Source organism: Danio rerio, chromosome 4 (assembly GCF_052040795.2).
Source record: "Danio rerio strain M-AB ecotype USA chromosome 4, GRCz13ab, whole genome shotgun sequence".
In the NCBI taxonomy this organism is placed as follows: Eukaryota; Metazoa; Chordata; class Actinopteri; order Cypriniformes; family Danionidae; genus Danio; species Danio rerio.
Genome location: NC_141024.2, coordinates 22,566,280 through 22,581,146, shown reverse-complemented (window position 1 = coordinate 22,581,146; position 14,867 = coordinate 22,566,280). Strand labels below are relative to the sequence as shown.

The 14,867-nt window shown below is 33.4% G+C and overlaps 1 protein-coding gene across 28 annotated transcripts in view; it reads left to right on the top strand.

The window, feature by feature from the left end:
* The window catches only part of ppfia2 (PTPRF interacting protein alpha 2), a 340,251-nt gene that overhangs the window by 280,308 nt on the left and 45,076 nt on the right, over positions 1–14,867 (top strand). For all 28 annotated transcript variants that reach the window (XR_015482131.1, XR_015482132.1, XR_015482135.1 and 25 more), the window contains 4 exons: positions 1,174–1,281; positions 7,441–7,662; positions 9,029–9,175; positions 11,124–11,258. Coding sequence is in view for 21 of the 28 variants with exons in the window: in XM_087247257.1 (XP_087103383.1) it covers positions 1,174–1,281; positions 7,441–7,662; positions 9,029–9,175; positions 11,124–11,258 (612 nt within the window). In the remaining 7 variants the exon portion in view is untranslated. The remainder of the gene's footprint in view (positions 1–1,173; positions 1,282–7,440; positions 7,663–9,028; positions 9,176–11,123; positions 11,259–14,867) is intronic.

Sequence of the window (14,867 nt, the reverse complement as noted above, 5' to 3'; positions counted from 1 at the left end):
GGAAAAGCTGCACAAGTATTCATGTATGAGTGTGTGTGTGAATGAGTACCCATTAATAAACAAGCATATGCTGAAATAGTTGGTGGTTCATTCCGCTCTGGTGACCCCTGATAAATAAGGGACTAAGTTGAAAGAAAATTAATGAGTGAATACACTGTAAAATGTAAAAGTAAAGTCAGCTAATTACATTTCACAGTGTATATTGAAGTAAAAAATTGTGGTTTTGAATGTTTTTTTTATTTTTATTTGGTATCATCTCTTATTGATGGATGATGCTGTCATTTTTATTATGTAATCTGTTTTTATCTCTATTGATCTTACCATAAAATAGCCACAAGTTGTTGTTGTGGCAATAAATAAACAAACAAACAAACTTCCATTATTTTGAGATAAATAATGAAAATGAATTATACACACAAAAATGATAAACAAAACCACTTATTTGTATTTCACAAGTGTGAATTTAGCTGAGAAAAGAAAATGTTATACTCTAAACCCCAGTCAGTGTTACACTCTACACTCCACTACATTGGCCCTTTAACTGTTATCAAATAGCTAAGGTTGTTTGGTTGTTAAATCATCTCTTGCAGTGCAATGATTCCTGGCTCTCCTCATATCCGTCATAACAAATGGTAGAGCAGCCGTTGTCCTTGCTACTGTATGTTTTCGATCACAGTCGCTGTTGATATGCTATACTGTATATTTGAACACTTCTAAGCTGTTTGTTTTTTGATTTGTGATGTTATTTTCCTGTATGCTTGCAGTTTTAATATTGTATAAAAACATCACATGGAAATGAAAAATGCACACAAAATGGGCAATAAAATGTTTGTGGCTTTAAATGGAGCTTAACACTCACTTTAGCGAATAAGGATAGGGATGTTACATTATCTGAATGTCACACTATCTGTGTAGTCTCTAGGACATTCAGACAAAAAGCACATAGCAGTAAAGTTGTACTGGAATATTGGATGTCCTATTTGAATGTAACTATTTTGTGATTTATTGCACTAGTGTTTAGTCCATTTCAAGATTATATTATTATCTTCTTATTTTGTGTTTACCATCTGGCACTGCATATTATTTGGAAATGAAGTGCCCTAGCAGACAGATATGCTTGCTTTCCTGTGTACTCTGTCAGTAACTCTCTCTGTTTATTGTGCTTGATTGCAGATTGTGGCATTAAGGGAGCAGAATGCCCACATTCAGAGGAAGGTGGCGTCAGGAGATGGGGCAGAGGACCTGTTGGAGGGGACTGATGCCCAGAAACTTCATAGCAAGGTTAGTATTGACTGCTGCCAGGATTTAAACTCCCTCAGAGCAGTTCATTTTCTCCCAATAAGCAGATTTTGATTTTTTTTTTCTATGCTGAAAGTTCACTGCTGTTTATAAAATAGTAATTTCTCCTCACCAAGACAGCATTTATCTGATCAAAAAAGCAGTATAATAAGTAATAACTGTTTTCTATTTGCAATATTTTGTGTTCCTCGTAAAATAATTTTCATACTCGGATTTAAAATGTCATTATTTTTTTGTGGGATATAAAGAGATTCTAAATTCAAGAGTAACAAGATTACCTTTCCAACTATTGAGAGAGATTTTGCTTGTTTAAAGAAATGTTATTTTTGGTATTTTTACAGCATTTATCAGTGTCACATGATCTTTCATGCATCATTTTATCATGCTGATCTGGTGCTCAATACACATTTATTATTGTTATCAATGTTGACAAGTTTACAGCACAACTTTGCATCTAACAATTTCAATATAAACTTACAATTGCTTTATATGTGGATTTTTATCTAACAATTGTTATAAATGAAGTCAGAATTAAAAGATAAAAACTTTGATGTGCAAATAATAACTATAGTTTTAGCGGAAAATGTCAGAGGTCAGTTCCAGGTTTATATCTTTAATTCTTACTTCTTTTTTTGTTCTTGTTTTGTTTGTTTTTCATAATTCTTTAGATAATTTAGGTAATTCAAAGTAATAAAGCCAGAAAATATATATGAAGAGTTTAGATGCAAAAACCTCTAAAAGCCATTTGATATTTTCATCTAAAATTAGCATTTTTCTCCAACTCTTGTTCGTTGGCTCAGTAATTTTATATTTAAAGTGACGGTTAAGTTACTTTCATTGCCTTTCAAGGGAAATAGCTTAACATAAACACTGGAGGCTGAGATTTAGGAGAACATTTCAGATGGCATTTAGAGGTTTTTGCATTAATTTTTGAACAATATACTATTTATTTGTTTATTTCATATAGCTCACACAACTTCCCTAGAAAACTGACAAGCTGTTTAATCTATCTTTATCAAAAGTTCAGTATATTTTACTGAAATATAATTTTAGTATATATATATATATATATATATATAGTTCATTTTGGTCAGTTTATCTCCTAATTACTGACCTTAAATATAAAAAAAATGCATTAAAAAAAGTATTCTCAACTACAAACTTTACACACTTTGCGCCTTAAGGTGATTTACAGACATTTTTAGTCTAGGCAACAGAAACTTCTGAAAATCTTTTTTCGAACAGATGTATCCAGTAAAAGCCTTCTCTCTACAGTCAACACACACTCATCCTGTCAGACTGTATTTCTGGATCACATTTAATGTAGCGTTAAACCAGTCATAGCAGGATCTTTCCCCACGCTCCTGATGAAAAGATAACGGGATGAAAGGATGAGAGAAGCCTCGTCCTCCTCTCTCCGTTAGCGATCTGCACCATTTGCTGCATTAGATTGTGTTGACATGGTGACAGTGATGGCAGAAATGTGTGGCCTCGTAAAAGATAAAGGTTGGCACTTTGACAGTATATCTCAATTGGACAAATTAATCTCAGCCATGATGCTCGATAGATTTAGTAGCAGAACTGACAATATCCAAGACCTCTGACACTGATGCATGAGTCCAGTCAACCAGCTAAAGGTCAATGGCTGGGCCTGTACATTAAAGGGGACATATTTACCCCTTTTCATAAGATACCAAATAAATCTCTGCTGTCCTGAGAATGGACTAGTGATGTTTGAGTTCTTAATACCCCACACATCATTTATTTATTATAGCATGTCAAACTTGAGGATGAGCAAAAACACAGTTTTTGTGTGTGTCCCTTTGAATGCAAATTAAATGCAAATGAATGCAAATTCTGACTGTCCAGAAACAACAAAACAAGTGGAAACTTGTTAGTACAAAATGTCAGGAAGAAATTAAAGCTTTACTTGTTCACCTGACTATACAGTGTGTACAAATAAATATGCATTATAATGAGAGTGTTTTTAAATAAAGTAATGACATTTCTGGTCTCTGTGAATACATTCTGAGACAATTGTATTTGTATCCTTATTAGCAGAATGTCCAATCACATTCAGTGCTGGACTTGTTCAGTATATTTAAAGGAAAACACTAAGCGCTGGTAATGGACCCTCGTAATGGACCCTAGTCGCTGTACTAAAGTACTTTTCCACTGGATGGTACGGTGCAGTTTGGTAAAATTTAGAAAATAGGCATAAAAAAACAAATGCGCATAATTTTTATTCGATAAGTAAAGATGCGCATAAACTACAATGGAAACACTTTTATCTAACAAATTCCTGTATGCGCATTAAAAAGTCATGTGATTTTGTTATAAGCAATGGTGATGGTAAAAATGTGTGTGAATGTTTTAAACATCTGTGTTAAACATGCACATTTTAAAACATCTGAAATGTTGTTTTGGTCATTCTAAAATGGCGTTTCAGTATTAGTGTTATTATATTAGTAATGACCTCCAGAATTGTCAAGATCGTCTGTGCTCCACGTCTGATGCCTTCAAACACCAGCACGTGTTCATTGCGTGTCTGCATACTGTCTTCTAAGGCACCAATCATTTAGTAAATTAGGAAAAGATTCACACAGCTTCTTCTACAGCAGCAAATTTCGTTTTTACTTTTGATATTTGACGCCAGTTATTTAGTAAGTGACATTTTTGTTTTCTTTGACTACTTGAAAGGAAATGCTGCTTTATTTGCAGGTCTTATACTGTATGTGATTCTTTACTTATGGGCTTACATTTAATTCACATCTTTGAATGAAAACATCAGCTAATGACGGCGGTAGAGGCGGCTCAACTATAGCAACAATCCCACCCACTTCAAGCAGTATTAAACTGCATTGGAAATATGACGTGAGGTGAGCAAATCTGAACTGAAGCGAGCTCAGCTGTGCAGAACCATACTGTATCATACGGCACAAATAAATGACTGTAGACAGATTTCATACACGTATACATAGAGGGAAAACCATTTGGAGAAACACTATGGTTTATGGGGAATATTGAAAAAGGGGTGGTTAGATGTTTACCATTATAGGCTGCTTGTTTACAAACACTGTAGACCCACATCTGTGTTCAAACTGTGTTCCTAACACCTTACGAAAGTCAATTGTGCATGATAGGTGCCCTTTAAACAAACACTCGCTGATAAATTCAAGTAAAAAAAGATTGAAGAAAGTGAGAGGGAGTGAAAAAGTGTGAATGAGTCATTATCAGGCCAGAATAAACCACAGCTATTCTTTGTCTTGTCAATCTGGTCTATTTATGATAACAGAAGCTGTTCGTGTTGATCTCTCGTGGCTTCACAGCTTAGACGGAGTAAATTCTGTGTGCTCTGCAAATGATTTTATCACCTTTCTGTCTTGCTGCCTGCACCATAAATTAAACAGGTTATAAAGTCTAATTTTAGTGCGGCATAAGACGTGTCAAGTTTTAGTGTGAAAATGTGACAGGGGTCTTTATTTTAGGCATGGCGGAGGAGCGGTCTGCTGATCTTCTACTTCACACAGATAATACAATTAGACTGAACAGACTCAGAGGGTCATACAGGAAATTAGGGCTGCAAAAGAAACCTATCACGATTTTCTTAAACAATATTGTGATTTAAATTTTGACACACACAGACGTTTTACAGTGTGAATTTGCAACATATTTCTGAGGGAAAACAGTTTGATCTTTATCAAAGACCTGTAACATGTCTCTAAAACAGGCAAATAAAATAAAAATCACCTAGTAAAGCTGTAACAAATTGTCTCTAGAACAGAAGAACAGAACTATGGCAAAACAAATAAATAGTTTAGTGTGTGTGTGTGTGTGTGTGTGTGTGTGTGTGTGTGTGTGTGTGTGTGTGTGTGTGTGTGTGTGTGTGTGTGTGTGTGTGTGTGTGTGTGTGTGTGTGTGTGTGTGTGTGTGTGTGTGGGTGTGTGTGTGTGTGTGTGTGTGTGTGTGTGTGTGTGTGTGTGTGTGTGTGTGTGTGTCTATGTGTGTGTCTGTGTGAGTGTATCTTCCAATGTTCTGCTTGACCACATATCAGAAGTAGTTGCATATACATTTGTATGCATCCATATATTTTTTGTTTTTTGCTATGCATAGATCATAGAGCTCTTTGTGATGCTGCCGTAAAATAGGTCAATCACATATCCCATCTTTTGCACGCGCAAATCCGTTAAATGGAGGCGTGTGGCTTGCATTCATATTGGGAGTGACGCACACGTGTTCCAGGCTCACACAGTTAAAAACATCTAACCTTTCACTACAAGCCATGTAGTCATGTAACCACAAGTCATGTAACAATAACTGACCAATCAGCTTCATGTTTTCTTTGTATGGAATATACACATTTCGGTAGACGAATTGCCTCAGACAAACACAGAACACACAAACACCCTGTGCTTTTTCATTTGCTCCATAAGTAAACCTTGTATCAGCGCTGCAGCAATGTTTTGTTAGTTTGTCATCCTCTGAGAAAACATTTGATCGTCACCGAGCAACGACAAAGAAGTGCTTGTGCAAAATGCATTAAATGCTGATGGAAACAACGCTCCTTGCGCTTTGCGCATGCTTTAAGTTGCAATATGGGACTGACAGGTCATACAAATTATCTGGTTCTGCGATACATCAGCCTTCCTGTATCCAAAGTCAAGCTATTTGTAATTAAGCTCAGTCTCCTGTGCTCGCGCTCTGTTTAGGCATACTGCATTATGATTGGTTCAAACAGCACACTGCAGAGGAATCATGCTGAGGGGCGCATGGTCAAATTGTGATTTCGATACAACTTTTATTAACCGCACAGCCCTACTATACTTTCAGCAAAGCAAATACAGAACATTCAGTCAATGAAAGAATGAATTAATACTACTAAACCATGGATACTGGTAGATATTCATTTTAATAATGCAACTAATCATAAATATAAATACTGTAACCATAACAAACAAGAATAAAGTTACTTCATAATGAATATTTCATATGTTTTTAGTGGGTTGTATTTTACATCATTGTGTTAGTATAAATTTATTTATACAATTTAGGGTCCCACTTTATATTAAGTGTCCCTAACTACTATGTACTTACATAAAAAATAAATACAATGTACTTACTGTGTTTATAATGTATTTGAGAACACTTGTGGTGCTTTTGAGTTGGGATAGAGGTTGGGTTATGGACAGGTTTGGTGTTATGGGTAGGTTTAAGGGTGGGTTAAGGTGTAAGGGATGGTTAACAGTGTATTTACAAATGTAGTTACAAAAGTTAATTACAAATGTAGTTACATACTTATATTTAATCAAGCATAAGTACACAGTAAATATATGTGTTTACACAATACGTACATTGTAACAAACTGTTAATTCCTGTATAAGTACATATTAGCTAAGGCCACCTAATATAAAGTGGGACCCAATTTAGTATTAACAATATTATTTACATGACTGTAGAAAATATTATGATGATCTTTTTGTCGGTTTATGTTACTAAAAGCAATTTTTTAAATACTTTTAGTATTAGTTATGGAGAACAAACCTATTATTAAAGTCAAAATAATTATAAGTTATACTGGATTCATGAATAGTTGATTTGAATGACATTTTAATATGATTAAGATATATTTTGGGCACTGTAGTTTCTATAAATAGTTTGAATAAGTTATAAATTGTAGGTTTTCTGTTGTCATTTTACTTCTGAAATGTAGTAATCTATTGCCAAGTGTATTATTTTGTTTTAAAAACATATTTAACACTTATACAGTATGTAGTTTATGTAATAGTTTCATCATTGTAATGTTTGTGTTTGTTTTAAAGTACAAAAGTTAAACGAATGATAAATAGATACTTTTAAATTGAATGTTTTTTTTATTTTATTTCAATAATAGACTTTTTGATAGTTTTATTATTAGTTTATGATGAAAACCTGATAATAATGCAAAAATAATAGTGTTAAGTTAAACTGGGCTAAAGGATAGTCAATTAAACATAATATTGTCATTTTTCATTTACATTTTATATCAAATAACATATGTTTTTATAGGCTTAGGTAACTAAATGAAACCTGGTTAATTCTTCAGTTCAGAAATGTTCTCTCACAGTGTTGACTGTGTGTATTATGTATGTTTTGGTGTTGCAGCGTTTGTCGAACGGTTCGATGGAGTCAGGGGATGAGGCCAGTCAGGTGGTGGAGCTGCAGGAGCTGCTGGAGAAGCAGAATTATGAGCTGGCGCAGATGAAGGAACGCATGTCCTCACTGTCCTCTCGCGTCTCTGAGGTGGAGCAGGAGCTGGAGACGGCACGCAAAGACCTCATCAAGAGCGAAGACATGAACAACAAGTTCCAGAGGGACATTAAAGAGGTGTGTTTGTGAAGTCTCAAATCAGGCGTATGTAAAATCTCAATACACAAACTTGATCTGAATTCAGTTTCTTAAAAAGGGCCTTCATACTAAATTCAGTCCATTGCTGCTCTGACTGTCTATGTGTCTTTCAGAAACATTTCATTTATGATAATTATAGTGTGTTCACACTTGACAAGTTTGGTTTGGTTTACTAACTCTGCTAGTTCAATTAATTTGTGATTCAAATTTGAGTGCAGCCATCTGATCTATAGAGACCCTTCTCAATCTTGAACACCAAGTAAGCCCAGGCTTAATGTATCGTTTTCCTTTTTGGTCCAAATCAAATGAACTGAGCAGAACAAAGCCTTTAAGTAATAGTTCACCCTAAACTGAACAGAATCTGCCAACATTTACTCATCCTCTACCTGAGTTTCTTACTTGTATTGAACACAAAAAAAGATTATTTGGAAAGCAATCTTTTTATTTTATGCACATTTTGCTTGCATCAATTTTGAAAATGTGCATTAAAAATGTATGTGCATAACTTAGTAGGATAAAATTTATTTCTATAAGTAAAGATGCGCATAAACTACGATGGAAACACTTTTACTGAACAAATTTCAGTATGCGCATTAAAAAAGTGTGATTTTGTTATTAGCGATCATGTGATGATGAAAATATGTGTGAATGGACAAACCAGCTGGCTGACCGCATTGTAAAGCATCTGAAATGTTGTTTTGGTCATTCTAAAATGCCTTAACTGTTTCAGTAATGGTGTTATTATATTATTAACAGAACTGTCAAGAGTGCCTGTGCTCCGCGTCTCTTGCTTTTAAACCCCACTAAGTCATTTATTAAATAAAGAAAAGATTCAAACCACAGCAAATTCCATTTTTACTTTTGATATTTGCCGCTAGTTAATCAGGAAGTGGTGATTTTGTTTTCTTTGACTCATTGAATGGAAACGCTGCTTTATTTGCACATCTTTAAAGCAATATCCCAAAACATCTTCTTGACAGCTGAAGGAAAGCCATACAGAACCCTTTTTGATGATTAAAGATGCATACATTTTCATATTTTTGTGAAGTATCCTTTTAATGACAGCTGGACACATTCTAGGAAATGTCTGTTGATTTAGAGATGCATTGACTAGTGGAGAGATGTTGTGGCAGCCTGGAGCAGAATGTGTATGTGTGGGTGTGTGTTTTCATGCTCAAATATATGTGTGTGTGTGTGCCTGTGATATTTGTCCTCAAGCCTGTGTGTAATTATAGGCCAGAATTTTTGATTGACAGCAAACTAATTCACTCGCAGCCTCCATCCTAGGTGTAGGTCTGAGCACCACTAACCGACCAACAATATGTGTGTGTATGTGTTTGTACAGGCCATGTGTCAGAAAGAAGACATGGAGGAGCGTATTGTGACTCTGGAGAAGCGTTATCTGAGTGCCCAGAGAGAGTCCACATCACTGCACGACATCACAGACAAGCTGGAGAACGAGCTGGCCAATAAGGAGGCTTTCCTCAGACAGGTGCACTTTTCAATGCTTGTTTTCCAATTTTCTTCTTCATTTCCCTTTAGTGGTATTTCAGATTGGGTTGAGGTATTGCAGGTACTTCATGTCCATATTCATTCGCTGGATAATTGCTTTTGAACATTTGATTTCTTTCGTAATTGAGAGATTCTCTTCTGATGATGTCATGGTCAAGATGACATCCTTTCATGTTCTGCAGACAAATGATCACAGTTGTCAGGTCAGTCAATAATATGTGACTTTGGGATTCTGTTTTGGTAAGTTATGGTACAAAATATTTACAAATTCTGTTATTTTATTATCATCATTGTTCAAACTTGTATGAGTTTTATTGTAGACTATTATTTTGCGTATAAATAATTAAACAGAATTAGTTTTACTTTTATTATTGTACATTTATTCGTTTAGCAGAAGCTTTTATCCAGAGAAGCAATTAAATCAGGGGTTCCCAAATTTTCAGCCCGAGAGACCCTCAAAATCACAATGCCAGTGACCCCTAATATTCTCAAAGGTGGTTGGTATAGGCCCACATAGAATCTGCGTGTGCAGAAATCAACAGATTTCTGTAGATTCTCAGCCCATTGTTTAGTCTAATTATTTAATTGTGTGTAAATGTGTGTACATTTATATGTATTCAGATTTTAAATTAATTTCAGTGATATTACTGACTAACATCTAAAGTTATATAATGTACTTACAATATAGTTTGTAAAGTAATCATTTCTGTCTTTTAGTATATACGTGGTAGATATAATAGATAAGAGACTTGCGTTGTTTACTGAATAAATTAATCTAATAATATTTGTCTTGTAAACATTAAATAAAAGTAAAACATTTATAATTTTTCATTTAACATATTCAGTTTTTAGTTACAATACAGCCAAAATTATTCAGCATAAATCTGCAGGTATTTTACAATATTCTGCGTGGAAATTTCAGCAGATTCTATCTGGCCCTGGTTATAAGTATTTTTGTACCTTGCACACAACGGCGCACACATACTAATAGGCCCAAGACTATTTATCATTTAATTTTATAGAAAGAACGTCACTCGGAGACCATCCTTCATGATCAGTTGAGGCCTGTATTTTTATTTTGTATTTTTTATGTGTGTGAATGTCAGAAAGATTAACCTGGTGCCATAAAATCAATGTGCTTTAATATAACCTAATCATCCCAGGGTGCGCAAAAAAAAATAAAATAAATAAAATGGAAAGGCTGATGGTTTTTTATTTGCATGTTGTTTTTTAATGTAACTATTAACTACTATTTTTTCCTCTGTAGGTTATGGATAAAATTTGGTCATTGTAATAGTTTAATTAAATTAATTTGATTATTGGAAATCGCCAAGCGACCCGACCCCATTTTGGGTACCACTGACTTAAATCATCTGAGAGCAGCAGTATATAAATGCTGTAAATCTAAGTTAGTTTAGATTTGTTCCTCCTTCGAGAAAACATAGAGGTTTATCTCACCTGTGTGAAGCACACTCAGAGTTGCACAATGATTTGGTGCATATGAAAAGGAAAAGAGTATGTTGCATACAAGTGGTTAGTTTGAGTGCTAATTAATTAGTTTGTGCTTTTGTAATGTGTGTCATTTATTGTTGTTTCTATATAGCTATATTTTTTGTTTCATTTTTTTAGTAACTTGAGTACTTGCTATACTGTATATCAACTAGTTGCCATAGCAACATTCCTTAATTTTTATTTTTATTTTAACATCAACATTGAACAACAATGATTTGATACAGGTGCTGTCAAACTTGAGTATGTAATCTTCTAATGATTTTTAATTCTTCCAAGAACAGGCAAAAATAGTTATGTTTGTTTGGGGACAGTGAATGTGGCAACACTGATCCACTCTGTGTCATGGATGCTAGATTGTCCTGTGATATCTGCTGTATACACTCTCTCTCTCTCTGTCTGTGTATTTATGTCTGCAGATGGAGGAGAAGAACAGGCAGTTGCAGGAGCGGCTTGAGTTGGCAGAGCAGAAGCTCCAGCAGACCATGAGGAAAGCAGAGACGCTGCCTGAAGTAGAGGCCGAACTCGCACAGAGGATAGCAGCGCTCACTAAGGTACAAACAGGACACTGCACACATGTTAGCTTGTGTCATTGCTTTGTAGTGTTGGGAAAGTCTTAAAGACAAGACAGTTTGTTCACTCTTTCAACTGTCAAATTATTAAACTGGTGATCTTGATTTAGTGAGGGTTCTATAAAGAGTTTTTTCCCAAGCTAAGGATTTTTTTTACATGTTGTTGTCAATGGAAGGGCCACGTTTTTTAAATACCAGCAGTGTAGACACACTGAGTATTTGTGTTACACTGCAAATTTTTTTTTTTAACTTACAGTAGTTTTTGCTTTCAGTCCAATGCATTTTATAGACAAAAATTTGTCTTGTTCTTTTTAAATATAATGTAAAATTGAAATGGGTTTTACCCTTAGCTGAATAGTCTGTTAATGGGGTAAGATATAGCATTTGGTTTGAAATAAGTTTATTTTGCTTACCACATTGGCAGATTATTTAGCTTGTTTAGTAAGCAAAACATTATTTATTTTATTTGACATTTCTCATTTGACATTTCTAAAACCAAGATAATATTCACTTGTCTAGAAAATGCTTCTTGGTTTAAGAAGTTTTGGAAATTTGAACTAGAAACAAGTGTAATTTTGCAGTGTATGCTTGACGATGAGTACTCGGTGTATACTTGACGATGAGTACTGCTATGACAGTTGAAGTGCTTGACAGCCCTTGTTTTTAGACAAGTGATGGACATGTGCCCTAAAAGTCCTGAGATTTGAAGTGTTTTCATAAACATTTTCTTGTGTTGTCATAATTTTTTTTCTCATGTGAAGAAAACATAAAAATACACCATTGTAAACACATGCAAGTGTTTTTTTTTTTTTTTTTGCACTTTATCAAAGTGTCGGGGCATTAAATTGTTGCCATTTGATGTAGAAAATGGTGATTCGTTCACGATGCGTCTCATCTGAACCTTCTGTTTTATTTAATTTCAATTCAATTTAATTCAAGTTTATTTGTATAGCGCTTTTCACACTAATCATTGTTTCAAAGCAGCTCTACAAAAGGTGCACATTATTGCATCACAATCAAATTCAGAAAGGTAAGGTTATTATTTTCAATAACTTTTAATATTAACTAATTAACCAGTAGCTAAACGCTTTTAACAGTTAAAGTTATACTGTAAATAGACATAGTTAACCTTCAGTTATTTAGTACATAGGTGATGTCTATGTGCATTACAAATTGGAGTGTATTGGAGTGTATTTGTGTATTAAGTGTCTATGTTGTCTTCGATATGTTTTTGTTGTATGGGGGCTTTGGATTGACTGAAATTGTTTGGCGTAGAGTTATGACACTCAAAGGCAATCAAGCTTACCTGCCTGAAACTAAATTAATCATGTGTTTATCTGAAAATAACTGCACACCTTAGAATGGTCACCAGCCAATCAGAAACAAGTTTTCAAGCACACTGTAATATAACTAGTTTAAAGTCCCTTTTCTCTAAATTATTTTCTTCTACATTGAGCCATAAATCTCCACTTAAAGAACACTTAGATGTACCAAACTATATAATTAATCATTAATCAATTAATCATTTGCCTGATTATATACTTTTTAATCTGTTATTTTGATATGTTAAAATAAAACTAGGCAAGTATTTAGAATCTAATGTTATCAAATGTTTAGATTTGTTTACTTGAAATGTATGCAAATTAGTGAATATGTAATTAAATTGTTTAATTTGCATATTTAAACAGAACATTTTAGAAAACTAAACACAAAATGCACAAGTAATTCTTAATTTAATCAGTCAGATATGGTAATATATTTTTTTTCTTTTGTCCACCTCTACTGTCCAAATAATCATTAAATTAAAGAAAATGTAAAGTGCAGTACAAGAACTTGAATGAAAAGTTAGTGAATTGTTTGTTAATGGATTTGTTGAAATGAACAATCAGAAGAGATATTTCACACAAAGGAATGAGATGAGTCTTTAAATAGTAATATAGTATATTCAAGCTCAGGGTCAAGGACTATTTGGAGGTGGTTTTTCCTACTGACCGCTGAACATTAAGGGGCTCTAAAAGGTCTTGCTTTGGGTTGTATAAAGCCTTATATTGCACTTAGTGTACATTTGTTATGTGCATTGATCAGCATAAAAACTTGAGTATTATCAGGGTCTGTAGAGTGATATTTCTCTCAACTTTTGTTTGTGTGCAGATCAGAGAGATGTGATGCCGTATTCCTTGTTTTGTCTGACATGAGCTTTCACAATCAACAACTTTGCATGGCAAATGTTTAGCAAACCCATTATGTTTTGTTTTGTAATCATCCTGTGTAAATTAGTTTTATATTTATCTTGATAAAATTTGGGTTTGCTTTTATTAAATTAATATTTTAAAATAATATTATATTGATGAAAAATAGCATTCATTTTGTATGATTCTTTAAAATTTTGACTACTTCTATAATCAACATGTTATAAAAATATATAAATATGATCAATATAACTACAAATGTTTTATGAAGTTTAAATATTTATTAATAATAATTCTTAGATAATTATAATCTTCATGAATAAAGCAATAAGTTTATGTAGTCTTTATAAGTGTTATATTTGTTTAAAATAGTGATTTTGATTTAGTGTTCACTGAAGTGTTATTTTCCCAAGCTGAATTTTTTTTTTACATGTTGTCAAGGGAAGGGCCACATTTTTTGAAAATACCAGCAGTGCAGACACACTGAGTGCCCGTGTTACACTGCAAAAAAATCCCTTTTGTTTTTACTTATTTCTTGTCTTGCTTCTGGTCCAAATATATATATAAAAAAAGAATTAAATCAAACATTGTTTTCTATACATAATTTTGTATTGTTTTTAGAAATAAAATGTAAAAAAAAAAAAAGTTTTTCCTTAAACAAGGCGAATAGTCTGTTAATGGGGTAAGGAAAAAATGAAGGAGTTTTTGGTTCGAAATATGTTTATTAAGCTTACCACATTGGCAACTCATTTATTTTATTTGACATTTTATTTCTAAAAACCAAGAAATTTTTTTTTACTTGTCTAGAACATAATCTTGGTTTAAGAATTTTTAGATATTTGAACTTAAAATACAAAGCATTTTTGCAGTGTATGCTTGACAATGAGCGCTGAGAGTTAAAGTTCCCGACAGGTGAGTGTTTTTAGATTCATTTTAAAACAAATCCCCTCAAACAAGTAAACATGCCAAATAACCCCAGTTCACTTTGCATTTCAAAATCTCCTACAGTAAGTGAATTAACGCATAAAAAAAAATGTTACTACTAAATTTTCCTACTTTTGAAAGTAAACGTTTGTTGAAAATATAGTAGTATCTGAAAGCTTAACACAATTAAGTTGTTTCTAAATGCACCGAATTCACATGATATATCCATTCAAAGCTTCTACAATTTTTTATTAAGCTTTGAATATCATCATATTTATTAAATCATTACCCCAGAAATACTTGTTAAGTAATATAGCCTATAATTATAATCAGCATTACTAGACCACCGACGAAGGTCCAAAACTAACTTTGTCCGTGATGATATTGAAAGTCATGTCTGAAGTAATGGTTCTAATTTATCATGATTTTGATATCAGAAATGTTTTTGTGTTTTTACTACAAATGTTAGAATTAAATA